Source organism: Rattus norvegicus, chromosome 17 (genome assembly GCF_021556685.1).
Source record: "Rattus norvegicus strain SHRSP/BbbUtx chromosome 17, alternate assembly SHRSP_T2T, whole genome shotgun sequence".
NCBI lineage: Eukaryota > Metazoa > Chordata > Mammalia > Rodentia > Muridae > Rattus > Rattus norvegicus.
The window spans coordinates 9,381,716-9,409,377 of NC_141550.1; the positions used below are offsets into that span (position 1 = coordinate 9,381,716).

Here is a 27,662-nt window from a genome sequence, read left to right on the forward strand (position 1 = left end):
ATACAGATACCCCAGATTTAAATATCAGTCTTCTAAATAAAACCATTTCTTACTGAAGTGATAACTCGGGCCCTAAGTTTGTAACATGTTCCATTACAACAAACAGACCCAGGGTCTTCGAAAGGGCAACTTTGTCAGAAAAGCAACATTATCAACAAATTATCTTCCCTTTTTACCAGACATAGTCCTTACCTGGCTCAGGGATCTTGGTCTGTGGCGTCAAACTGGGAATTCCCGTCTCCTTTTCTAAGTCGCCCATGCTGACACTGGACTTATCACAAACATTCAGCCGAGGCCCAACTGATTCTGAGTGGCTAACGTGATTGGGATCTGCTGCTGAGTCCTCGAGTATGCTTGTAGGAGGAGCTCTTTGTTCTAAGTAATCATCCCGGCCCTTCTGCACAGGGTCACCAGGAAGTAAGACTCCAAAAGCACCCTCAGAGTTTTCTTTCTCCCTAAATCTACTCGCACGTTTCCCAGGCTTAGGGCGCCTTTGGTTTAAGCGCTGCCACCGCTTTTTAGGGACCACTTGGTCAACACCATGGGGTTCATCATTCTCAATGTTAATTTCAGAGCCCACCTCTGGGCCTTTTCTGTTCTCAAAAGAAGGTTCTTTTTCAAGAATTTTATCAGGGTCAGATTGTTTAACCTTGCTATCAAAATGGGTCTCTTCATTTCTTAAGAGGTCCATTTGCTGAAGGGGCTCTTCTTTAGCAGGATCTTGAGCCCCACCCTTCAATGGGCCATTCACTGAGCCTCCACTTTCTTTGTTTCCCAGTCCGTTAGCTGCAAGTGTCACAGCTGGAAGTCGGCTCAACTTTCTCTTTCGCTCAGTCTTTAAGGCTTTTGGGTTTACTGAAGGTTTTGCCATCTGGGTTGAAATTGTTACTCTCAATTTGGGTGATAGCTTTGCTCGGCCACAGTTGCGCCTTGGGATACAGTTAGAGCGAATTTTACCACAAGCAGGAAGATCTCTTTTGTCAGAAGGTAAGACGGATAGGGAAGAAGACAATTCTCCAGACAATGCAGAGTCACCCCCACCAGGACTCAAGCGAACTGAGTCCTGAGTGCTATCTCCAGGTTTTTCAGAATTGTGTGTGGAGCCTCCTAACACCAAAACCTTTGATGTTCCTACAGGACTACCAGAAGAACAGTCCCCGCGATCGGGAGTGCGGTAGGAAGCCACATTTTGAGCAGTCATCAACCTTTGCTCCTTCGTCTTACTATCATGCATATCTTTCAGCATCATTAGCAATGTGCTAAACTTGTAATCTGGTTCGATGGGTATATGATTCTGACTAGAAGCAGAAGAAAACAGCAACGGCTTTGATGACTTGGATGTTCCAGAATCACTGACATCCTCACTTAATGATCTGTAAGAGAGCTCCTTCAATTCTGACAGCACATGCTTCACCACTGCTGTTTCTATGTCACTCGAATCTCTGGTTTTCTCATGCATATTGTTCAGTAGTTTTAGTCCTTCTCCTTTCCCACTTTTGGATATGCTGGTCATAGGAGAGCCGTTGGTATCAGAAGAACAGCATTTCAAACTGAGGTCCTCACTCGTAGCTGAGGTTTCTGCAGCAGTTGGGCTTTCTTTATGCTTGCATTTTATACTCCGGAACTTGGGCTGTCGGCATTTCAAAGGTAACAGAGTTTGATTTGCAAGCCCACCCTTTGTCAGTGAGTTTTCACTACGAATGCCTGGCGGTGCATTGAATTTTGTAGTGAGACCATCATTTCTAAATTCTGGTTGGGGTTTGGGAATAGGACTACTGATTTTAAGATCAGAAAGATTGACCTGAGATATCTCAGCAGTTCCAGGCTCCACTGTCTTGGTAGAATCCATTAAGTGATCTGTATGTGAATTAGTAATAAGGGATTTCTGTTTCTCTTTTACCCTGTTTGTGGCAGGATACCTAGAATACTTTGTTTCATTTTTGTGCATGGATAAAGCATTCTCTGTTTTATCCAACGCATCTGTAACTTCGAGGACACTTTTATGGAATTCTGAGTTGTGTTCTGTAGGATCCAGGTCACTGCTGCCATCATCAGAAGTGGTACACACACTGACAGAATCACTTCGCTTTTCCTCATCACCAGCTCCAACATAGCAGAGCTGTACTTTTGAGCTGCAGACCTGGCCTGGTTGGAGTTTCTTTTTCTCTCCAGAATGTTTAGAGATTAAAGCACTTTCAGACAAACCTGATAAAGAATCACAATTTGGAGTCTCAAAATCTGTCTTAGCAGTGTTCTGTCCACACGAGGAAAAGAGGAACTGTCCTGGTGCGGCGCTAGACCCTGTGAGGCTGTTTGCTATCCTGGAAAGTTCATTAGAAGCCTGTTTATCAGATACACCCCCAGAGAGAAAGTCTAGGCCAAGGTTCTCTGGAGACTTCCCCCTCCGTTCTTCTTTCTGTGCTTCGAATGGCATGAGGCCCTTTTTCACACTAGTCCTTTTTATATTATCAGAGCTTTTCCTAACTCGAGACTTGGCACAGGGCTTTTCCTTTTCATCTGCAGAATGCTCAGAATCAAAAGCCAGAGACTTCAAGCAGCCATTAAGCAACAAGTCATGTTCTGAATCAGGATCGTTTGCACAGTCCTCGAATGGCATGTCTTCCTCGCTGTCCAGCTTGGCCGAGCTGGGGACACACTTCTGGGTCTTAGGTCCTCTGGGGACATCACACTGCTCAGCAAGGCCAACACTGGCTTCCCACTTACTCAGGATTTTCTGAGGAACCTTAAATTAAAAGGAAAATAAGAATATCATTCATTCAAAGGAAGGAAGGGAGGAAGGAAGGGAGGGAGGGAAGGAGGGAGGGAGGGAGGGAGGGAGGAAGGAAGGGAGGGAAGGAGGGAGGGAGAGAAGAAGGAAGGGAGGGAGGAAGGAAGGGAGGGAGGGAGGGAGGGAGGGAGGGAGGGAGGAAAAACGGGAAGATAAAAACATCTCAAAGCAGAATCAACTTAAAATCTTACTGTTCTGTTTTGCTTTTGTTTTTCAAGACAGGGTCTCACTATGCAGATCTCAATGTCCTGGAACTCATTGTGGAGGTAGATCAGGCTGGCCTCTGCCTCCCACATACTGGGATCAAATACATCCACTACTACTCCTTGAAAAACTTGCTGTTCTTATTCAAAGTCTCCTTTCTGAAGCCAGGCAGCCCAACCCCAACCCCACTCCCCCAGAAAAGGAAACAAGGCCGTCCAGCTTGTAGCTGAGTGGGGTTGTCCGTGCAGATACCACGCCTAGCTCTTCAATGCCCAACATTAGTGTGAGTTTACCACAACTTGCCTACCAAGGATTCCACACACTGCTGTTATCGATATCACCAATTATGCTAGATGTGGTGATGCACACTATTAACCCTAGCACTTGGGAAGCAGAGGAAGGTGGATCCTTGAGTTTGGGGCAAACATGGTCTACGGGGCGAGTTCTAGAACAGCCAGAGTAACACAGAGAAATCCAGTCTTGGAAAAGCAAAAATAAACAAATATTGAACTAGAAAAATACTCATAAAAATCACCACACTCTTGGCACTTATCAGCAAAACTGAGGGGCTACAAACTTCAATTGAAAGTAGTAACATTACATTTCCTCCATATTTACACCTTAGAATAAAATAATGAGAAAGGGCACAAGCACACATATGCTCAACTGCATACAAAGAGAGGCAGGTAGGCAAGCAATGCTTCAAAAAGAAGCATGGAGGACGGAGACAAGGAATGAAGGGTCAGGTGCCCCACAGGACCTGAAACCTGAAGTGCTACCTATCACTTAAGCAACCAGAGCTCTTCTATACTTATGACCTGGAGCATAACCAAGTTCTCTTCAGGGCATAATCACTTTATCCAGAGACACAAAACAAAATGGGTACCCAAAATGCATCAAGACATTCAGACTTGAAACATATTTTTCCCAGAGCCTTCCGTCCCTGGATCCCTACCTGCAAGATTCTACCTGCCAGTTACTAGTCACAAATATGTAACACTTAGAAGGCTTGCCAACATATGTAAAATATAAGGCTCGCTAGAATGGTAGCTTCCTGCTGGAAGGTACTATACTATTTAACACTTAGTCTCTTTCAGACATAATCACACATATATCTGTGTTAATGTTAGTGATAAAAGTACATCAGGTTTCCAAAACAGAAAAGTCCTAGTGAATTCTTCTAAAGAGAGCCAATGAATCTACACAGCTAAAACTCAAGACAAAGTCTGACCCCTACCCACGACTACGCACTGTGAACGGTGGCGAGAAGCAAGTAAGCCCTTTCATCCAGACAACTGCACACACTGTGGGAGTGTTTGGTAATTCTAAACATTAGAATAGCTCTAAAGTACAGCGGCTATACTGACTTCAGAGATGAGGACAAATCCCATATACTTGTTATAAATGACAGTTCAAGTTTGTCACTAACTCTGAATTATCCAAAATATGATTAGGGAAAAAAACGGTATAAAAGTAGTTACATACACTGGGGGAAGCAACAATCTAAGAACTCGTGCCCTTTGCTTTTTGTAGAGTCTTGTTCTAAAACCTTGACTGGGGCAGAGTGTCTACTATGTAGGCCAGGCTGTCCTCAAACTTGCAGTGATCCTCCAGCCTTTGCTTTCTAGATGCTGGAATTATAAGCATCAACAAACACACCCAGTTTAAAGAACTATTTCTTATACAATTTACTATGAAAACTGGGCAAGGTTTGTACCGGCTGGTTTTGCGTGTCTACTTCACACAAACTAGAGTCATCAGAAAGGATGGAGCCTCAGTTGAAGAAAGGCCTCCATGAGATCCAGCTATAAGGCATGTTCTCAATTAGTGATCAATGTGGGAGGGCCCAGCACACTGTGGGTGGGGCCAGCTCTATGTATGGTGGTTTTAAGTTCTATAAGAGAGCAGGTCGAGCAGGTCATGGAGAACAAGTCGGTAAGCAGCACTCCACCTCTCACACTGCCTCAGCATCAGTTCACACCTCCAGGATCCTGCCCTGTTTGAGTTTCTGTCCTGACTTCCTTCACAGCGATGAATAGTGCTGTGTGTAGAAGTGTAAGCAGAATAATCTCTCTCCTCCCCAACTTGCTTTTTGATCATGGTGTTTTGTCACAGCAACAAAAACTCTTAAGACAAGAGGGTACCAGCTTAGTGGGTATTGTTGTAACAGGCCTGACCATATTCTGGGAGGTTGTGGAAGGACTCTGGAACTTTGGACTAGAAGAGCCACAGAGTATTAAGAGCTCAGTGGGGTGTTCCATAGGACCTTGAATGATAAGAATGTTGAGAGCAGTGTAGAATATGGAAGGCCTGGCTTGTGAAGCTTCAGACAAATTTAAATACTGTCAAGGCCGTCTGCTATTTTAAATTAAATCTGTCACTCGGATCAGCTGGGGCTGCAGAGCCAGCCACATTTAACAAGATACTAGCACCACTAAAGTGAAACCTTGAATTACTGGGATAACTGATGCTGGTTAGCTAGAGCTAAGGAATTAGTGATCTTTTACCTCAGCATCACTGAGGTAAAATCTGGGAAGTGTTTCCTAAGCTCACAGAGGCAGCCAAGGCTGTTCCTCGTGCTGGCACCCAGACTTTGTGATATGCAAGAGTCACCTAGATAGTGGTGGTTTGGGAAGGCATAGAGTTCATGAAGAGCAGCTGAGGACTGGCACTGTGAGAGGCCATTGGTGAAGTTGCAGCCTTAGTGGCAGTTGAAGGTCCAGGACAGAGGGGGTCATGTGAAGAAGTTGAAGTTTGGCACCATGAAAAAAAAGAGCCTCAATGCGGCCATTAGTGAAAGTGTAGCCCAGTTGTAGAAGACCCCAGCGTTCTGGAGATGCCAGTACCATGGGATGACCACCAAGAATAGCAGCAGCAGTGGTGTAGAGCCAGCTGGAGTCTAGAAGTCAAACGAGTGTGCTACAGAGGGCAGAACCAGAGAACTGACCCTAAGCCCTTTGGAGGATCCCAGAAGACCATGAGTGGATCCCAGATACCGGATGGTTGGAGTTTGGTTTTGCTTTGATTTGATTGTTTGTGCCCTCATTTTTCGCTCTTGAAGTAATAATTTGGTTTATTTATTTATTAGATTTATTACTATTTATTTATGTGAGATCTTGGGGATGAATAAGAAGGAAGGGATCACTATCCTTAATAGTGATGTGTTTGTGTGTCAACTGTACTGGCTGGTCTTCTCTGACAACTTGACAGAAGCTGGAGTCATCAGAAAGAGAGGAGCCTTAGCTCAGGAAGTGTCTCCATGAGATGCAGCTGTAAGGCATTTTCTCAACTAGTGATCAGTAGGGTTGGGCTCAACTCATTGGGTATGGTATCATCCTCGGGCTGGTAGTCCTGGATTCTATAAGGAAGCAGACCAGTAAGCACCTCCCGCCACCCCATCTTCCCTCTCATGCTCTGGCACTGTCTCTGCATCAGTTCCTGCTCTATTTGAGTTCCTGTCCTCACTTTCTTCAATGGTAAACAGTGCTGTGGACGTGTCAGTGGGGTAAACTTTTTTCCCCCTCCAACTTGCTTCTTGGTCAGAATGTTTTGTATCAGCACCCAAACTCTTAAGTGTTGTGTACCTATAGTCCCAGCTACTCAGGAGACAGGAGCCCAGGAGTTGACAGTTAGTTGGGGAAAAACAGCAAGAGCCTATCAACTAATCAACTGAATGACTGTAACACAGAGTGAGACCACAGGGACAGAGAATGATAACTGTGAGAACTAGTAGGAAAAAGGAATAGGAACTATGGTTTAGGGGTGGAGCTTCAGCTTCACAAAACAAAAGAGCAAGGGCTGATGATGTAGCTCAACCACTGGTGCTTCCCTGACGGCCTGAGGCCCTGGATCCAATGCCCAACATGGGGTGGAGGGCATGAATGGACTGACACCAGAGACAGACACACAGAGAAAAAAAAAAAAAGACAATGAATGACAAGTTTGCAACTTGTATTTTAACAAAAGAGCAAGGTTAGATAGGGCTACAGAGCAAGACCCTGTCTCAAATATGCACATGTGCACACACAATTTTTAACAAAAGAAACTGAACTTTTCTTCTCAGCAAACTGTAACAAAGCATCAAGCAAAAGATACAAGTGTTGAATTCCCAGCACCATATAAATTAAAGGTGATGATGTAATTCTGAAATCCAGCACTTGGAGGGTGGCAGTAGGAGGACCATGAGTTCAAGGTCATCCACATTACAAAAACAACAAACCACCACCTTTTGGGTGGGCTGAACGGCAAATGCCATTCCTGCCAGCACTCACTCCATGACTGGGGCGAGCAGATGGCGGAGTTCACAAGCCAACATGGACTGCACACTGACTTAGCAGATTCTACGACAGACAGGGCTAAAGAGACCCTGTCTCAAAAACAAAAATGTTCATAAACCTAAGCAAATGATTCATAACATGCTATGTTTTATTAACATAAACAAACGCATGGTGGCACACGCCTGTTTCCCAGCATTCCTGAGGACTATGGCAAGAGAGCTGTTGAGTCTGAGACTGCCATTCAACAGGAGACCCTGCCTAGAGCAACAAAAGGAGACAAAGTCCACCACACAAAGAGAAATGTTCATGAGTAAAGTATAACCAGGAATGAAACTACAAAATAAAAACTGGCAAAACCCAAAAGAATTAAAACTACTGAAACACCGTCTCAAAGTCGTTATAGGAACATCTCAAGGATCCCAGCACCTGGAGAGTGTGGGCAGGCAAGCCTATGTTAAAGCACAGTCCAAAATGCAGAACAAGACCCGTCTAAAACCCAACCAACCAACAAGGGTAAGCACAATATTCCCTTTTTATTCTTTTCATTTTCCTGTTCACTCCTAGGGATAAAAACAAGGGATTTATGCTTAGTAGGCAAGAACTCTTCCAGTAAGCTACATCCTTAACCCTCATTCTAACAATCCCTTTCTTCTTACATAAAAGATTAACCAAAGGGACTGGAGAGATGGCTCAGTGGTTAAGAGCACTGACTGCTCTTCCAGAGGTCCTGAGTTCAAATCCCAGCAAACACATGGTGGCTCACAACCATCTGTAATGGGATCTGATGCCCCTTTCTGATGTGTCTGAGGACAGCGACAGTGGACTCATGTACATAAAGAAGCTAGCCAAAGAAGCCAGGCAGTGGTGGTGCAGGCCTTTAGTCTCACACTTAAGAGGCAGGTGGAACCCTCTAAGTTTGAGGCTAGCGTGGTCTACAGAGTGAGTTCCAGGACAGCTAGGGCGATACAGAGAAACTCTGTCTCAAAAAACAAAAAAGACAATCAAAGAAGACTGGTCACTCCATAATAGTGTCCATTACCTCTTTGCTAAGTCAGAGTTAGACAGAATCCCTTCTGTGTAAAGTTGTATAAAAACTAGGCACAGCTAATGCCTACCAAATAGGCTACTTTCTAGCTATTATTTCTGTAAATACCCTGTTAACTGAAGGTAATAGTATATTCCAAATCTATTAACACTGCTTCTTCCATAAGCCAACCCACAGGAAGATGAATTTTTGAGATTCTTTTGTTTATATATTGTCTTTACCTTATGCCTATATCCTTTTTCTTTCTGTTTCCCTCTTTTCCTAAGGACAGGTAGTTCTTCAAATTGATGTCTGCCTTCAAACATGACGATTGCTTTTCCAGCCACCCAGGCTTTTTCAGAAGGATCTCCAAAAGCCTCCACGTAGTATTCTCGATATGGCCTCCTATTGGCAACTAGATAAAAATGAAAAAGAAAGTGTCATTTCTTCAAAAGGATGAGTACTCACCATCACAAGAATAGCCAAACCTCCTATTGCCATAGGAGCCTAGACTGTTCGGCAGGTAAAGACAGCTGGCACCACATCTGACAACCTGAGTTCAACCTGAGTTTGGCGTCCAGCAAACCCACGATGGGAGGAGAGCTGTTAAAGCACTTGCTGAGCATTTAAGAGCCCAAAAGCAGATGTAGCTGGAGAGGTGGCTCAGCATCTCGTTAAGAGCGATTCTGTGTTCCAGATACCCACGTTCAGTCCCTAGCACTCAAATCAGGCAGCTCACAATCTCTCTAACGCCGCTTCAGGAGATCCAACACCTTTTGCCCTCTGTGCACACCCTCAAACAAACATACAAGTAAGTCAAAGTACTTTTAAGGAGCTAAAGATAACTCAGCAGGTAAAAGCATGGACAGCTCTTGCAGCGGACCTGAATTCAGTTCCCGTGCCCAACTCTAGTGGCTCACAATTGCCTATCACTCCGGCTCTGAGGAACCCAATACTCTGACTTCCACAGGCTTGTGCACTCATTGCCCACACACAGACAACCACACATATACATAGTTAAATCTTCATAGACACAGGGCTCAGCCATTAAGGAAGCTGGCTGTTCTTTCAGAGAACCAATGTTTGGTTTGTAGCTCCCATATAGTGGCTACCAACATGACCTTCAGTTCCAGGGGCTCTGATACCCCTTTCCTGGCCTCCACAGGCACTGCACACATGGGAGTGTTCAGGTAAACCACCTTCACTATTAAAAAAAAAAATCTTAAAAAAAAAAAAAGGTAGGCTAGGCAAGGTGGTGCACATTTTTAATCCTAGTGCACGTGGGAGGCAGAAGCAGGCCAGCCTGGTGTACAGGGCCAGTTCCAAGTCAGTAAGATTTCATCTCAAAACAAAAATAAAAACCGTGATGAGCTGGCTGAGAAGTGAGGTCAATCCAACAATGAACAGTGACTAGCCCTGACTGAGGATGTAGCTCAGTCAGCAAAACATATATGCTTAACATGTATAAATCCCTGTGGGTACAATCCGACCACATGAACCACGTTCTTAGATACCAGCACCATTTAACTACAGCAAAGGAGCCCACAGCTGAAAGTCACTATGATCTATGAAACAAACAGCACGGGTCAGAGAAATAAGCACCTACACCATGTCTAATAATTCCCAGTTCAATCCCCAAGACCTACTTAGTACAAAGAAGAAACCCCCACAAGTCCTATAACCTCCACACATGTTGCATACACAGCTGCACATGTAGTCACACATACACAGTCTCTTTTTAAAGATTAACTTTATTTTCCTTGATGCAAGGTCTTCATAGGCTGGTCTTAGCTCACAGTTCCCCTGCCCTGGCCTCGAAAGTGTATGAATTACAAGAATCAGTACCTCTTGGAGAAGCCCACACCATCAGCATCCACATCAGCATTAACTTACAACTTCTATAAAAAGAATAATGACTGAAATAATTCAAACTAAATATCAAAAGATCTAGCTGAGACAGACATGGGAGAATCATGCCTCTAATACCACAACTCTGGGACCCAAAGCAGAAGACTCAAAGCCAGACTGGACTATAAAGTACGTTCTAGGCCAGCCTGAGCTATAGAAGAGACCTTATCTAAAAATAAGAGCTGCATACGTGCCTTTAATCCCAGCGATTGGGAGACAAGCAGATCTCTCTCTATAAAATTAAAACCAGCCTGCTCTATAGAAGAGTCTCGGGGTTGGGGATTTAGCTCAGTGGTAGAGTGCTTGCCTAGCAAGCGCAAGTCCCTGGGTTCGGTCCCCAGTTCCGAAAAAAAGAAAAAAGAAAAAAGAAAAAAGAAAAAAGAAAAAAGAAAAAAGAAAAAAAAAAAAAAAAAAGAAGAGTCTCAGGCCAGCCAGGGCTATAGAGCGAGAATCTGTCTCAAGAAAAAAAAGTTAAAAGAATGCACCTAAGCTGAGGTTAGTAGAGGCAGGTGAATCCAGAGGTCAAGGCCATAATTTTAATTTAATTTACACAATAAATTTAATTACACAGTAATTTTAAAGGTATTAAACTGTTAGGAAACAGGAAACTTTCTCAAAAACAGAAAGAGATGGCTCAAAGCTAAAAGCACACACTGCTCTTTCAGGGGACCCAACTTCAATTCCCAGCTCTCATTTCCCAAGGCCAACAGTCACTTATAATTCTAGTTTTGAGATTCTACTTTACCCCACCAGTACTGGTGTTACAGAGCACGCCTCAGTGCCTGGATTATTCTCTGAGTGCTGAGAACTGAAAAGTCCTCATGCTTTGAAAGGAAAGAACTTTACTGACTGAGCCATCCCCCAGACCCCCAAATTTGTGTTTTCCAACATCATTTGAAATACTTAACCTAAAAGGGGACACACACACACACACACACACACACACACACACACACACACACACAGTGTATTTTTTTTTTTTTTTGGTTCTTTTTTTCGGAGCTGGGGACCGAACCCAGGGCCTCGCGCTTCCTAGGTAAGCGCTCTACCACTGAGCTAAATCCCCAGCCCCCGTATTTTTATATACTATACTATACCACACTAATTTTTACATTCATATCAAATAGGAACTGCCATAAATCTGTAATTGCTATATCTAAATGTATATAGTTTTTAATTTTATACTTATATTTTCTATAGGTATGAAATTTTTCAAAGAAAAAGTTGGAAAAAAAGAACAAGGGGCAGGCAAGACAGATCAAGCAGTAAAGAAAGACATATGGCCAAGCCTGACAGTCTGAATTCAATCTCAAAGAAACATAGTGAGGGAGAGAGACAGGACCCCTCCAAGTCTGCTGACATCCACACCAAGCCCCATGGCATGTGGACCTATACATGCAAATGTATGAACACACACAATTTTTAAAATTACATGCCACAACATCTCTCATGGGCTACTAGTAAGCAGCAAAAGCAAACCAAGTTGAGTAATAAGGACTCAGGGTAAACAGAGTCATTACCACAAACATTCAGTAAGGGTTTTTTTTTTTTAACACAACCGATTACAGCTTGTCATAGTAAACCTGAAAGACAAGACAACAAAACCACAAGTACTTAAAGAGGGAAAAATAGGAAAAAAGACATGAACTAACCAGCCATGAGCTTATTTCTCTAAAATGCAATGGGATTCTCAGAAAGCGTCAGGCCCACATGTGGTGTGTATATATACACACAAGAAGAATGTTCAAAGATATAAAATGAATAAATAAAAATAATAAAATCTTTCAAAAATATTTTAAAAAAGCAAACACTAGAAGGCTTAAGAGATGGGGTTGGAGATTTAGCTCAGCGGTAGAGCGCTTGCCTAGCGAGCGCAAGACCCTGGGTTCGGTCCCCAGCTCCGAAAAAAAGAGAAAAAAAAAAAAAAAAGAGAGATGGGGCTGTGGTTAAGACCATTGGCTCTTCTTCCAGAGGATCCAGGTTCAAGTCCTTCAATTACCAACACCCACACGGAAGCTCCAAACTGTCTTTAGCTCCAGTTCCAAAGCAGTCCACCACTCTCACACTGACACACACAGTTCCAAAGCAGTCCACCACTCTCACACTGACACACACAGTTCCAAAGCAGTCCACCACTCTCACACTGACACACACAGTTCCAAAGCAGTCCACCACTCTCACACTGACACACACAGTTCCAAAGCAGTCCACCACTCTCACACTGACACACACAGTTCCAAAGCAGTCCACCACTCTCACACTGACACACACAGTTCCAAAGCAGTCCACCACTCTCACACTGACACACACAGTTCCAAAGCAGTCCACCACTCTCACACTGACACACACAGTTCCAAAGCAGTCCACCACTCTCACACTGACACACACAGTTCCAAAGCAGTCCACCACTCTCACACTGACACACACAGTTCCAAAGCAGTCCACCACTCTCACACTGACACACACAGTTCCAAAGCAGTCCACCACTCTCACACTGACACACACAGTTCCAAAGCAGTCCACCACTCTCACACTGACACACAGGCAAAACACCAGTGCACATAATGTACAAATGAATCATTAAGAAGAAAAACGAAAAAGCAAACAATACAAACACAGCCCAGAACTGTGTATCAAAGGCCCTGTCACAGGGCCCTGTTCCTAGCAGGTGTTAAAACTGTTTGGTCTGCAGTTACACCTCTCCTGGGCATATCCCCAAAAGATGCCCCAACATATAACAAAGACTCATGCTCCACTATGTTCATCGCAGCCTTATTTATAATAGCCAGAAGCTGGAAAGAACCCAGATGCCCGTCAACAGAGGAATGGATACAGAAAATGTGGTACATCTACACTATGGAGTACTACTCAGCTATCAAAAACAATGACATCATGAAATTTATAGGCAAATGGTTGGAACTGGAAAATATCATCCTGAGGGAGGTAACCAATCACAGAAGAACACACATGGTATGCACTCATTGATAAGTGGCTATTAGCCCAAATGCTTGAATTACCCTAGAAGCACAGAACACAGGGAACTCAAGAAGGATGATCAAAATGTGAATGCTTCACTCCTTTAAAAGGGGAACAAGAATACCCTTGGCAGGGAATAGGGAGGCAAAGTTTAGAAAAGAGGCAGAAGGAACACCCATTCAGAGCCTGCCCCACATGTGGCCCATACATAGATAGCCACCAAACTAGATAAGATGGATGAAGCAAAGAAGTGCAGGCCGACAGGGACCGGATGTAGATCTCTCCTGAGAGACACAGCCAGAATAAGGCAAATACAGAGGCAAATGCCAGCAGCAAACCACTGAACTGAGAATGGGACCCCCGTTGAAGGAATCAGAGAAAGGTTTGAAAGAGCTTGAAGGGGCTTGAGACCCCATATGTACAACAATGCCAAGCAACCAGAGCTTCCAGGGACTAAGCCACTACCTAAAGACTATACATGGACTGACCCTGGACTCTGACCTCATAGGTAGCAATGAATAGCCCAGTAAGAGCACCAGTGGAAGGGGAAGCCCTGGGTCCTGCTAAAACTGAACCCCCAGTGAACGTGATTGTTGGGGGAAGGGTGGTAATGGGGGGGAGGGTGGGGAGGGGAACACCCATATAGAAGGGGAAGGGGAGGGATTAGGGGGATGTTTGCCCGGAAACCGGGAAAGGGAATAACAATTGAAATGTAAATAAGAAATACCCAAGTTAATAAAGATGGAGGGAAAAAAAACTGTTTGGTCTGGTTCTCAGGACATTATCTATTTGGTTACTAGCTTGCAGCTATTCTTTTTTACTGGACTCTAATTTCCCACAAGGATAATAAGCAAGGTGGGTTTTTTTTTGTTTTTGGGGTTTTTTTTTGTATTGTACTGGGATAGAATTTAACCTATGTTTGACAAACAGCGGGATGCAATTAGCATACACAAAGAAAGCTACAGTAAGTAAGAAGGTAAAATTGAATCTTCAAACTTGTGGACCGTTACAGATAGCTAACTTAATGTCAATCTGGCATGGACTGGACCGTTTGGGAAAAGGAGACCTCAGTTAAGAAAATGCCCCGGGGTTGGGGATTTAGCTCAGTGGTAGAGCGCTTGCCTAGCAAGCGCAAGGCCCTGGGTTCAGTCCCCAGCTCTGAAAAAAAGAAAAAAAAAAAGAAAAGAAAATGCCCCACCAGGCTGGCCTGTGAGGAAGCCAGCGGTGATCAATGTAGGAGCGATCAGCTCACTGTGCACGGTGCCATCCCTGGGCAGGTGGTCCTGGGTGCTATGAGAAAGCAGGCCGAGGAAGCCAATAAGCAACCCCTCCATTGTTTCTGCTTGTTCCTACCTCCAGGGTTATGCCCTGCTTGAGTTCCTGCCCTGATTTCCTCAGCTCCCTGAAGTGTAAGACGGATCCCCACACATCTCCATGCTTTCAGTCAGTGTCCCACCGTCACACTTTAGACCACTCTCAGACTGGGAAGCAGAGGCAGACAGCCGTCTGAGTCAGGTGGGAGCCCAGACTACACAGGATGGTGCAGACAGCAAGAGCTATGGAGTAAGATTTATTTATTTTTTTAAAAAGGCAGCCAGGCACACACCTTCAATCCCAGGACTCAGATGGAAGCAGCAGATAGGTCCTGTGAGTGCGAGGCTAACCTGGTCTACAAAGTGAGGACAGCCAGTGCTTGTTACACAGAGAATCTGTCCAGGAAAGTCATTAAAAAAATAAATAAAAATGTTTTAAAAAAGGAAACAAAACAAAAAACCTACAAACACAGGTAAAGTAATTGAAAAAAAATCAATTCTAGTACTGATGAGGTAACTCAGCCATTAGGAGTACTTGCTGCTCTTACATAGAACCTGAACTGAGGGTTGATTCCCAGCACATGGCAGGTAAACACCAGCCACAACACCAATTCCCAGTGCCCCTCTCTAGACTCCACAGGCACTGGGTATCTATGTGGTACACATACATACAGGCAGGCAAAACACATAAAATGAAAATAAAAATAAATCCTTCAAAAACAGAGATGGCTCAGCAATTAAGAGCACTCTTTAGGGGGTTGGGGATTTGGCTGGTGGCAGAGTGCTTGCCTAGCAAAGCCCTGGGTTTGGTCCTCAGCTCTGGGGAGGGGGGAGGGGTGTTAATTTAAAAAAAAAAAAAAAGAGCACTCTTCAGGAAAACCAAGGTTCAAACTCCCAGCACCACGTGGCAGCTAACAACTGTCTCAAAACTTAAACTATAAAATCAACTTCAGCAATCTCACTTTTCTTTTTTTCTCTTTGGTTGTTTTCTGGGACAGTATAATACTGCAGTCGAAGCAAGATGGTCACTAGTTGGAAGCCAAGCAGGTTCCAGACCAAGACTGTATAGTAACACTCTAGTCTTCAAAAAATTAAAAATAGGCATCTGAGTTAGACAGCCAAAACCCAAGCCTTACAACTGCAGCTCACAGGGCTGCAAAGCTACTGGCCTACGAGAGCACTTCCACTCAGGGACACATTCTCAACAACACATAACAGATAATTATAAAAATTAATAATAAAAATTTAATTAATTCATTATAAAAATGAATTATTTTAAAATAAGTACATCAAGTTTTAGACCTTAGCTTTCAAAGTACCTTAGCTTCAAATGTAGCAAACCAAGTAAGAAAAACAAACAATAATCAAAGAAAATATTCCAAATCAAGATTTTTTTGTCATTCTTTCTAGTTGAGAATGTTTCATGTACCCCATATTGGCCTCAAACTCACTGGGTATAAAAGGATGACCTAGAAATCCTTGATCTCTCCAGCTTCCAAGCTCCAAAGTCAGAGGTTCTCAACTTGTGGGTCACAACCCCTTTAGGAGTCAAATGACCCTTTCACAAAAGTCACCTAAGACCATTAGAAAATATCGATATTGGTATTACAACTCATGACAGTAGCAAATCTCAGTTATGAAGTAGCAACAAAAATGTTATGGTTGGGGTCACCACAAGATGAGGAACTGTATTAAAGAGTCGCAGCACTGGGAAGGTTGAGAATCACTGCCCTGAGTGCTGCCACACTGGGCATGAACTGCCTTAGCCAGCAAGATTTCAAAATGAGTTATTTTATTTTAGCCTTTAAATTATCAAACACTTGATAGCTAAAGTATATAAATACACAAAAAAAACTGACTCTGGACAATGTAAACTTTTTTCCAAATTTTTGTAACATTTTTATTTACTGTCTGTGCATGGATAGCATACATGTGGAGGTCAGATAGCAACTTGTGGTAGTTCTCTCCCCCACCATATGTAGCCCTACGAACCAACTCAGATCTTCAGGCTTATACTTCAAACACGTCGAGCCATTTCTCTGGCTAAAGACAATGTAAATTATTTTTTCATTTCTTTTATAAAAATACTTATTTATTTAATTTTTATGTGTGAGTGATCAGTCTTCCCACACACCCTGAGGAGGGCATCAGATTCCATTACAGATGGTTGTGAGTCACCATTTGGTTGCTGGGAACTGAACTCAGGGTCTCTGTAAGGGCAGACAGTGCTATAAACCACTGAGCCACCTCTCCAGCCCCCACAATGTAAATTCTTAATTAAATAGTCTAAGGTCAAGAGATGACCCTCGGGGGCTGGGGATTTAGCTCAGTGGTAGAGCGCTTGCCTAGCAAGTGCAAGGCCCTGGGTTCGGTCCCCAGCTCCGGAAAAAAAAAGAAAAAAAAAAAAAGAGATGACCCTCAGTTTGTAACGTGCCTTCCTACAATGTACATGCTCTCAGGCTAAACGACAGCACCACATAAACTGGGTGGAGACACCTGATATCCCAGCACATGGGGGTGGAGGAAGAGCACGTTGTCAGACAGGTCAAGGCCAGCCTGAGAAACATGAAACCTCATTTCCAAAAAGTGGGGGGTGGGGAGAGACATACATTAATTGGAAAAACTAAATTTTCATTTTCCATTGTATACCTACAAAATAACTGCGATTTTTGTTTTGTTTTGTTTTTTTGAGACAGGGTTTCTTTGCATAACAGTAGTGATTGTCCTGGAACTCACTCTGTAGACCAAGCTGGCCTTAAATTCAGAGATCCACCTGCCTCTGCCCCCCAAGTGCTGGGATCAAAGGCGTGCACCACTGCCCTGAGATCTTAAAATTTAAAATATAATCTCACTACGTAGGTGTCCTGGAATCCATGTTTCTCCTGACTCCATGGAATTCTAGGCAAGTACTATTAGCCTGGTCTACCTACTTCTCAATCTCAACAAACTTCAAAAACAACTAAAAAAGAGAAAGGTGTTAATTCCTAAATATCTCCAAGAGAACGTAGTACTGCTAAGTGACAGAAACCCGCATTCAAACTAAAAGTAGCTATAAGGTCACGATTCCACATTGTATTTTATATAACAAATAATCAACTGTAAGTTATTACCTTTCATTTTTGAGTGCGTATTAATCAATGGATCAGAACAAATCCTGCAGGGCCACCATGGGCGTCTCTTGAATTTTGCCCAAATGAGATCTCCAACTTCATATTTCAATGGTGTAGACTTTTTCTTCGGGTGACACTTTAGACAAGACATAGAGAATCAGTAAGAATAAAAAACCTTCCAAGTATTACCCGCCAACTAGAATTCTGAACAGCAACGCCTAGAAACACAAAATGAAAACCTAGTGGGCCAGCGGCACCTGTTCTAATGTTGGAGAGAGGACGACTCAGTGCGATTTCCCTGCCCCGATTGCTCACAGAACAGCATGGCCTTAGAATAATCCCCAATCTGCTCTAGTCATTAATGGTTATGATGAAAGAAAATGAAATGCTAAAACCACGCGGCACATGATGGTACAAGGCTTTAACTTTAGTATTTGTGAGGTAAGAGGCAAGAATAGATCACTAGTTCAAGATCAGCCTGGTCTACACACAGAGCTCCAGATAGCCAGGACTATATAGTGAGACCCTGCCTCAAACAACACCAAATCAAACTCTAGAAGTATAGGTCATATTATACTCATACCAATACACACCTAAATATTTCCCGTAATAAACAAGGAACATATACAAAATATTACACAGTACAACTCTGAACAACATCCAAATAGAATACAATATAAATATAAATGAATGCTCAGGCTGAATCTTTCCTCCAAAAATATGGTATCTAATTGCCCCCGTTCAGCCCCAGGTCCATGTCTCTCTCTAAGCAGAGATGCTGCCTTCAGAGGAACGCTTGTGTTTCACAAGCCTGAGACTCCAGTCCCACATAGTCGAAGAAGGTGCAAACATATTAAGGTGTTTTGCAGAGGCCAAAATACCTAGACTAGAAGGACTAAAAACAATCTTTCCTCTTTAGTCCAAGTGAATACGAAACAGTGTGATTTCACCCTAAGGGCCGTGTCTTCAAAGGTGCTTAGAGAGTTCCTCTATCGGATTAAACTTCCTTCCTAAATAAATGCCTGAAACTATCAACTTGGTACTCAAGTGGTCATAAAGAGTATAAGAAATCAATTCATTAAAATAATCCAAGTAAATGATAAATAATACCCTTATTCAAAACCTATCTTTCAACCTAAAGACTGCTTTCTCTTGGGACTGGAGAGAAAGATCAATTAGAGCATATACACTATTCCGGAGGATTGTGGTTTCACCATTGCGCGCACACGCACGCGCGCACATACGCACGTACGCACGCACGGGGTGACCACAACCATCTGTAATTCGACTTCCAGAGGGTTGAAGGCTCTCTTCTGGACCCTACAGAACCAAACATACACTGGTACAGTCAGACATGAAGGCAAAACACCCACAAAAATTTTAAAAAAGACTTTCACAGAATGCATGTGAAACAGAATGACTTAGGATGCTTCAAAATACCCATGTATGTAAACTGAGTTCAACTGAAACTACGACAGTTTTGTCACTAAGGAATTCAGTAGAAAATATAGAATTTCCCTTTTAAAAAAGTCCTTGGAGCCATTCAACTTGCCGGTCAACTCAGCCTTGCAAAGTTTGTGAACTATGAGATTTTAAAGCCTGAACCCTGTATGGTGCAGAGACTCAAGAGTTCAGGGCCAGGATCAGCTACTGCACTCTAAGTTCCAAGCCGACTGAGCTATATGAGACTTTGTCTCAAAAAACAAAATGCCTGAAAAGGAAAAGACATTTTTTTATTTGCCAAAATCTAATTGATACTACAATTCCTATTCATCAATCAGGTACCTATATATCTCTGATACAATCTGTAATTTGTTAACAGGTGACGGTGGCTGAGACCAGCCTGATCTACAAATTCAGTTCCATGATAGCCAGGGCTACAGAGACAGAGAAACCCTATCTGAACGCCCACCACCACCACCAAAAGAATAGTTTGTCAGTTTGTTTTTAAGTTTTATGTCTATGAATACACTGTTGCTCTCTTCAGAGACACCAGGAGAGGGCATCTGATCCCATAAAAGATGGTTGTAAGCCACCATGTGGTGGCTGGGAATTGAACACAGGGCCTCTGGAAGAGCAGCCAGTGCTCTTAACCCACTGAGTCATCTCTCCAGCCCTATTCAAGTCTTAATAATGTAAATAATGTTTACTTGGTATTTCTAACTTGTCAAGCACAATGATCCTCACTGCATTTCCTTTAGGCACACTTGTATACTTATTTACTACAAGATACCTGACCCCTTTGGCCTCCAAGCACAGGTGCCCCAGGTACAAACACACTTAAACAGCACACACAATAACAGGATCGGTTCACTCAATGGCGGAACCAGGATTCAAAGCTGGATAGGACAACTGAAGTTCATACTGTTAATGACTGCATTTATCATTGATAACAATAACACCTCAGTTACTGCTTATGAGAAATCTAACCATAATTGAGGATATGGAATTGGTTCTGCCTTCTATTTATATACCTGTAACAAATGGATTACATCATACTTTCAGACACATTGCCAAAAAATAAATGTGCTGACCTACGACCAGAACAACAAGAGCACAGCCCTGGTGGGGAAAATCAGAATGGTAACTTTAATATACCCTGTGAAGAGACCAGAAGATCCAGGCTGGAGATGGCTCAGAATAGAGGACCCAGGGTTGGATTCCAACACCACATCCACTCATTCTAGTTTCAGGGGAAGAACCACTTTTCTAACCTCTGTGGGCACCTGGTAGTCACATGGTAAGCATGCATACATGTGGGCAAAATTCATGTATATAAATCTTAACAAAAAAATGCTTTTCTTTCTGAAAGATTAAAAGATTTCTTCAGTGCAGGTGACAGTGGCACATGCCTTTAATCCCAGCATTCAGGAGGCAGAGGCAGGTTCAAGGTCTACAGAGTGAGTTCCAGGGAACAGAGAAATCTTGTCTCTAATGGAAAAAAAAAAGATTTCTGGGGTTGGGGATTTGGCTCAGTGATAGAGTGCTTGCCTTGCAAGCGCAAGGCCCTGGGCTCGGTCCCCAGCTCCGAAAAAAAGAAAAGGAAAAAAAATTTCTTCGTAAGTATAATTAATAATCATATGACCCAGTAATTATACTCATAACTATATACTCATAAATATATTCAAGAGTAATGGATACAAAGCCAGGGCTTGGGTATATATAGTTCAATGGTAGAATACTTGCCTGCCATCAATACCAAGGAAACAGGGAAACACAGAAGCATGGAAACACACAGACAAATATATGTAAATGTTTGTAAATACAGTCAAAAAAGCATAAAAAAAAAAAGGTCAAGTGACCACTAACTAAAGAATGGAAATATAAAATGTGATTTGTGAATACAACAGAATAAAGTTAGTATATGTAGATAGACTTAAGGTGTACACCTACTTTAAAAAGAAAAATCTAAAGGGAACAGGGCACAGTGGTACAATATTTAATCCTAGCATTTAGGAAGCTGAGGAGAGGGTCCAAGTTTGAAGTGGGCAATTGGAGTTCCAGGTACCAGCACGGGAAAGCAGACAGCCCAGGCAGAGCTCTGGAACTTGGCCAGCTAGTCTAGACAATCAGTGATGCAAGATCTAAGGTTGCGCTCAGAACTCCACGCATGTATCTGCACTCACATGTGAACACACATACCACAAGATTCAAACTGTAAAAATGGCAATAATATAAATGACATAAAAAGCAATTGAGGGGCTGGAGAGATGGCTCAGAGGTTAAGAGCACCGACTGCTCTTCCAGAGGTCCTGAGTTCAAATCCCAGCAACCACATGGTGGCTCACAACCATTTGTAATGGGATCCGATGCCCTCTTCTGGTGTGTCTGAAGACAGCTACAGTGTACTCATATATACATTAAATAAATAAATCTTTAAAAAAAAAAAAAAAAAGCAATTGAGGAGGACACCTCACACCTTTAGCCTCCAGACTCAGCTGCACTTGTGTGCATGCAGGTACACATGCATGCACGCACACATGCAAAATAAGCAACTGAGTGAAGTGGTAGATGCCTATAATCCCAACACTTGTGAGATGAAGGCAGGAAGAGCAAAGCCAGCTCCAGCTATAATACATAACCAATTCTGAGGTAATCCTAGACTGCCTGAAACCCTGACAAAACGGGAGGACAACTGGTGAGATGGCTCAGCAGTTAAGACCATTTGTTACGATTCCCAGCAGACACTGTTCACAGCCATCCAAAACTCCCAGGCATGCACGTGGTACACATTTACACACATAAACTAAATCCTTAAAAATTTAGCAAAAATAAAAAAATAAAGGGATAGAGAAATGGCTAAGTGTTTAGAGCACTTGGGGCTCTCCCAAACTCCCAGTGGACCTGAGTTTGACACCCCAGCGCCCACACCAGGGAGCCTACAACTGCTTCTAATTCCAGTTTCAGAAGATCCAATGCTCTCTTCTGGCCTCCATGTAGCATAGACACACACACATGAATAAAAACTTTAATAAAGTAAATGGAGATACAGGTTTTAGGAAGAAACATTTGAAATTTATTTAGATGAGTAGTCAGTCTGGTTTTTTAAATATGTATGTGTGTTTTTCTTACAAGGATGCCTGGTAACTCCCAGAGGCCAGAATAGGACATAGGGTATCCTGGAACTAGAAACCCTGTCTGAGAAAATAAAGAATGAAAGAAAGAAAAGAAATGAATAACTAAATAAATAAGTAAATAGGTAAATGAATAAAGAAAGAGAAGGGGGACAGACAGGTAGGCAGGCAGGGACAGGGACAGAGACACAGAGACAGAGGCACGCACACGCACACGCACACGCTCCCACGCACAGACAGTAGGTGCAGACCAGGAGTAGTGCCTTACCTACCATCTACAGAACTGTAAGAGCAATCCTCAGTGGCTTCCCACCCCAAAAATAAAGCACCACACACAGCAACTGAGGCCTGAAATCCTAGCAAGTAGGAAATGGAGCAGGAACATCACAGAGGTTTAAGGCCAGCCTAAGTAACCAGGAAATTTCAGGTCAGCTTAATCTCTGTAGTACAACCATCTCCAGAAACAAAATCTTATGAGCAGTTCTATGTGTCATACCCAATGCTTACCACTGAACAAAATCCCAGCTCCAAAAAAAGTTGAAATAGGTGCTACCCACTCATATTAACCTGAATCTTACATTAACGTTAAAAAATAGTCACAGGCTCCCTGACATACCCAAGTTAAAACATCTGTCCTAGTAACTTCACTTAAAGCTACATTCTCACTGTCTCTCCCCCACCTCTGTTCTCCCCTTTAGACAAGGCTTAGATTAGAACTCATGATCCTCCTACCTCAGCCTACCAAGTACCATAAAAACAGGTCCATAACACACCAGGCTTCTCTCTGCTGTCCTGGTATCTTCATGTGACTGCTTTCCCACCGGTCACACAATGGAAGCACCCAGGTCTACGGCATACAGCTTGTGGTTCTCTGTAGTAGTAGGTAGAAATGATTCCTTACTATCCACTTGGTAACTTTATTTTCAAACAAGTGGCTCAACTTCTCTGAGCCTCAAGTCTATCCTTTCCAAGATGCATTCAGTAGCGAAGAGTGATTGCTGCTCTTGCAGAGGCCCCACATTTATTTTCCAAGCACCCACGCTAAGCACTTACAACCACTTTCAGAGGATCCATGGTGCTCCTTAATGGCCTCCTTGGACACCTAACACACATATACACATACTCACACAATATATATAAATAATTAAAATAAAAAATTAAATATCTTTTTTTTAAAAAGAGGGTGTGTGTGTGTGTGTGTGTGTGTGTGTGTGTGTGTGTGTGTGTGTGTGTGTGTGTGTGTAAGAAGGCATAGTGAATAAAGCTGTTCGCCATCAAGCAGATGACCTGAGTTTGACCACAAGGTGATTCTCTAACCCCCATGTGTGCCATGGCACAAGTGTACTCTCACTTGCCACACTGAAATAAATGTAATAAAAGATTTAAAGAAAGCATGGTCTGGGTTGGGGATTTAGCTCAGTGGTAGAGCACTTGCCTAGCAAGCGCAAGGCCCTGGGTTTGTGCCCCGCTCCGAAGAAAGAAAGAAAGAAAGAAAGAAAGAAAGAAAGAAAGAAAGAAAGAAAGAAAGAAAGAAAGAAAGAAAGAAAGAAAGAAAGAAAGAAAGAAAGAAAGAAAGAAAGAAAGAAAGAAAGAAGAAAAAAAAAAAAAAAAAAAAAAGCATGGTCTAAAAGCCAGTGGTTCATATTTGAAATCCCAACACATAGAAGGCAAGAACACAAGGTGGAGACCAGACTACACTACCCAAGCAGTTTGAGGCCATCAGGACTACGCACTAAGACGTGCGGGGAGGGCCAGGCTACGTAGCTCACATTAGCATATGCCTAACTGATACAGGAGGGCCCTGGGTTTTATCCCCAGCACCAAATATCAAAAATGTATTCTGAGGACCGACACAAAATAGGCAATGTTAGATACTCTCTAGCCTAGGATAAAAAAGTGATGAAACTCTCAAAATTCACAAAAGGCTCATGACCAAAATAACCAATATTTAACTTCAAGTCAAAAATAAACTTTTTCTTTAGTCAATATGACAACTCTGCCAGGCCTCTAGAGACATTCTAGGGCTGTTCTCTATCTTTTCTGCCTCAGCAGAAAGAATGTGATGAGAGAACAAGATTCACAGCAGAATGTGTTCCCTGTGCGCTAGCTTTGGCGGGCTGATGGGTTGGCTGATTGGCAGGCTGAGGTCTCAGCAGCATATGAGAACTCTGAATTCAAACTTACCACACAGCCAAGGATGACCTTGTCTTCACGATCGGTCTGCCTCTACCCCACACCCGAGTACTGGGACTGCAGTGTGCACCACACACTTGTTTAGTGCTGGGGATAAAGCCCAGGGCTGGGTGCCAATCAGGCAAGCCCTCTACCACAGAGCTGGATCCCTAGGCCATTTGTTTCTGAGGGAATTCTTTTATGATCCTAACTAAGGGGAGCTGTAAAATCCTACTTTCACTCATGTATTTAACATTTACCAGGCCAGTCTAGGCCTTGAGCTATAAATATAGTTGAGAAGTAATTTCTCTCTCTCAAAAAAAGGAAAACACGTCAAAGACCACCAGCAAGATGTGTCAGCTGGTAAAGCTGAGAAACCTAGCAAATGTACTCTGACCCCAGAACTCAGACGGCGAAAGAAGGAAACTAATTCTTTTTCTTTTCTTTTCTTTTCTTTTTTTGGGGGGGGAGCTGGGGACCGAACCCAGGGCCTTGTGCTTGCTAGGCAAGCGCTCTACCACTGAGCTAAATCCCCAACCCCCCAGGAAACTAATTCTTACAAGTTGTCATCCCATCTAAATCAGTATCAGCACAATGACATAAACACATTCACGCACTACGCTAATTTTTTAAATTTTAGTGCTCAGCAGTTAAGAGCACTACTACACTTCCAAGGATCCAGGTTTGATTCCCAGCACCTACCAAGTAGCTCAGAATCATCTAGAACTCCTGTTACAGAGTATCTAATGCCCTCTTTTCTGGCCTCTGTAAGCACACATGCACATTCAATGCACAGACATGCTTGCAGGCAAAACATTCATACACATAAAATAATGTTTGCTTGGTATTTTTTTTTTAAACTAAGTTGAAGGCTGGGTGATGGTAGAACACACCTCCAATCCCAACACTCGGGAGGCAGAGGAGAGCAGATTTCTGAGTTCCGGGACAGCCTGGTCTACATAGAGAAACCCTGTCTCAAAAAATAGAGACAGACAGACCTAATTTGAATTCAAACTTTAAAAATAAATGTTCTCCAACTACAATTTCTGGCTAATTTTGTCAGAAATCAATATGTATTCAAACATGCAGCACTTTCATAAAAATCTCATGTTCACTAAACGTCAGAACAAAGTTCCTAAGAAGTTAAAACTCGGGTTGAGGCTATGGCTCAGTTAGTATAACCCCTGTCTCGTATGGTCAAAGCTCTGGGTTCACTCTCCAGCAATGCCTAAGCCAGGAACGGTGGCACACATCTGAAAATCCCAGTTTTTGGAAGGCACAGGCAGAAGGATCAGGAGTTAAAGGACATCCTGGGCTAAGGTAAGAAATTATCTCAAAAAAATTAAAACTAAAATAAAATAAAAAAGGATTCTGGGGACAGGAAGATGACTCAGCTGCATTTGCAAAGGACCTGGATTTAGTTCCTAGCACCCACATGGCAGATCACAAACATCTGTAACTACAGTTCTGGGGTATTCAGCAACCTCTTCTGGCCTTTTTGAATACTAGGCATTCATGTTGTACACATACATAACATGCAGGCAAACACACTCATACATATAAAACAAAAACAAATCTTTTTCAACAAGATCTTGTCTCACCAGGCACGGTGTGGTCCGCCCTTGGAAACCCAGCACTCTAGAGGCTGAAGCAAGAGGACTGTTTGGATTTCGGTGCTAGCCTGGGTTAATAGCAAGGATCGATCTTAAAATAAAACAAATAAATAGACCCTACATCAAACAGGGGGAAGGAGGGGCTCAGAGAGATAACATCATTAGTAAAACGTTTTGCCTATCATCCTGAAGCCCTGAGTTCAATCAAGGTCCTCATAAACTGGGCACGGTGGTACACATTCCTTAATCCCAGCACTCCATAGGCCTGAGATACATGATATCCTAGTTCAAAAATACATATAAATTTACCCTCAATAACTACAGCTTACAACTGACAATAAATCAGAACTTGTCAACCATCTCAAGATACAAAAAAATTGGGGGCTGCAAAGATGGTTCAGTGGTTAAGAGCACCTGCTATTCTTACAAAGGACCCAAGTTTAATTCCCAGCACCCATAGAGAGGCTAACAGCTCCGGGGGTATCCAATCCCCTTTTCTGGCCTCCTCAGGTACCAGGGATGTACATAGTACTCATGCTGGCAGACAGGTCGACAAAACAGTTACATGGATAAAATTTAAAAAAAAAAAAAATTTTTTTTAAATTATAATTATATCCTTAGTTTAAAAAGTATGATCAAGGGCCAGGAATATAGCTCAAAAGTACAAGGTTTTAGGGGCTGGGGATTTAGCTCAGTGGTAGAGCGCTTACCTAGGAAGCGCAAGGCCCGGGGTTCGGTCCCCAGCTCCGAAAAAAAGAACCAAAAAAAAAAAAAAAAAAAAAAAAAGTACAAGGTTTTATCAACACATTCCAGGCTCCGGATTTGATCCTAAGCACTGAAAACAAAATACAAACAAAAAGAAATTAGAAAGTAAAACCAAGACATACCAAAGGGCCAGAAAGCAGCTCAGCTGGTAGAGCACCTGCCAGGATGACCCGACAGTCTGAGGTCATGCCTTTGAACTCTGTAGAAGGGAACCAAGTCCCAAAGCTTGTCCTACGGTCTCCTTTCCTGTCACACATATGCATACCAATAATTTCAATTTTGTTCAAAAGTCCAATATAAGCCACAAATGATAGCTTACACATGTCATCTTAGTGACTTAGAAGGCTGAGGCAGGAGAATCACTAAGTTCAGTGCCAGCCTAGCCTAGAGAATATTCAGCTCTAAGAAGCCTCTGTGATTTACTTACCCAACCTAAGCTTCTGCACTGCCCAGTGCATGACATAACTACTAACCTTAACACAGCACTTTTAGAATGACAGTGCTTACTACAAATTCAAAAACCTGTCTGGTGACCAACCACTATGATCTAACTTGAAGGGCAACTGAAGTGTGAGTATACAGTAGTAACTCTGACCTGGCATGGTCAATGTCCTGGGTTTAATCACTGGTATCACTTGAACAACAACAAAAAACTTTATATTTCTTTATAAAAAAAAAAAAAAAAAAAAAAGTACTTGCTAGGCATGGTAGCACATACCTTCAATTCCAGCACTTGGGAAGCAGAGGCAGAGGGAGAGGCAGGAGGATCATGGTGAGGTAGAGGCTGGCCTGGTCTACCAAGAGTTCCACAACAGCCAGTGCTTCAAGGAGAAAAGAGCACTTGTGTGGCTCAGTCTTCCTGTGGGACCCCAAGCAGTGGGAGCAGAGGCTGACTCTTTCGCTGACTGTTTGACTCCTACCGGGCTGCCTTGTCCAGC

The 27,662-nt window shown here is 42.9% G+C and overlaps 1 protein-coding gene across 16 annotated transcripts in view; it reads right to left on the reverse strand.

Moving 5' to 3' along the window:
- Positions 1-27,662, reverse strand: part of Nsd1 (nuclear receptor binding SET domain protein 1) — a 114,775-nt gene that overhangs the window by 71,129 nt on the left and 15,984 nt on the right. For all 16 annotated transcript variants that reach the window (XR_015640750.1, XR_015640751.1, XR_015640753.1 and 13 more), the window contains 3 exon segments: positions 17,601-17,736; positions 8,536-8,708; positions 193-2,743 (listed from right to left, as the gene is read on the reverse strand). Coding sequence is in view for 12 of the 16 variants with exons in the window: in XM_087590372.1 (XP_087446498.1) it covers positions 193-2,743; positions 8,536-8,708; positions 17,601-17,736 (2,860 nt within the window). In the remaining 4 variants the exon portion in view is untranslated.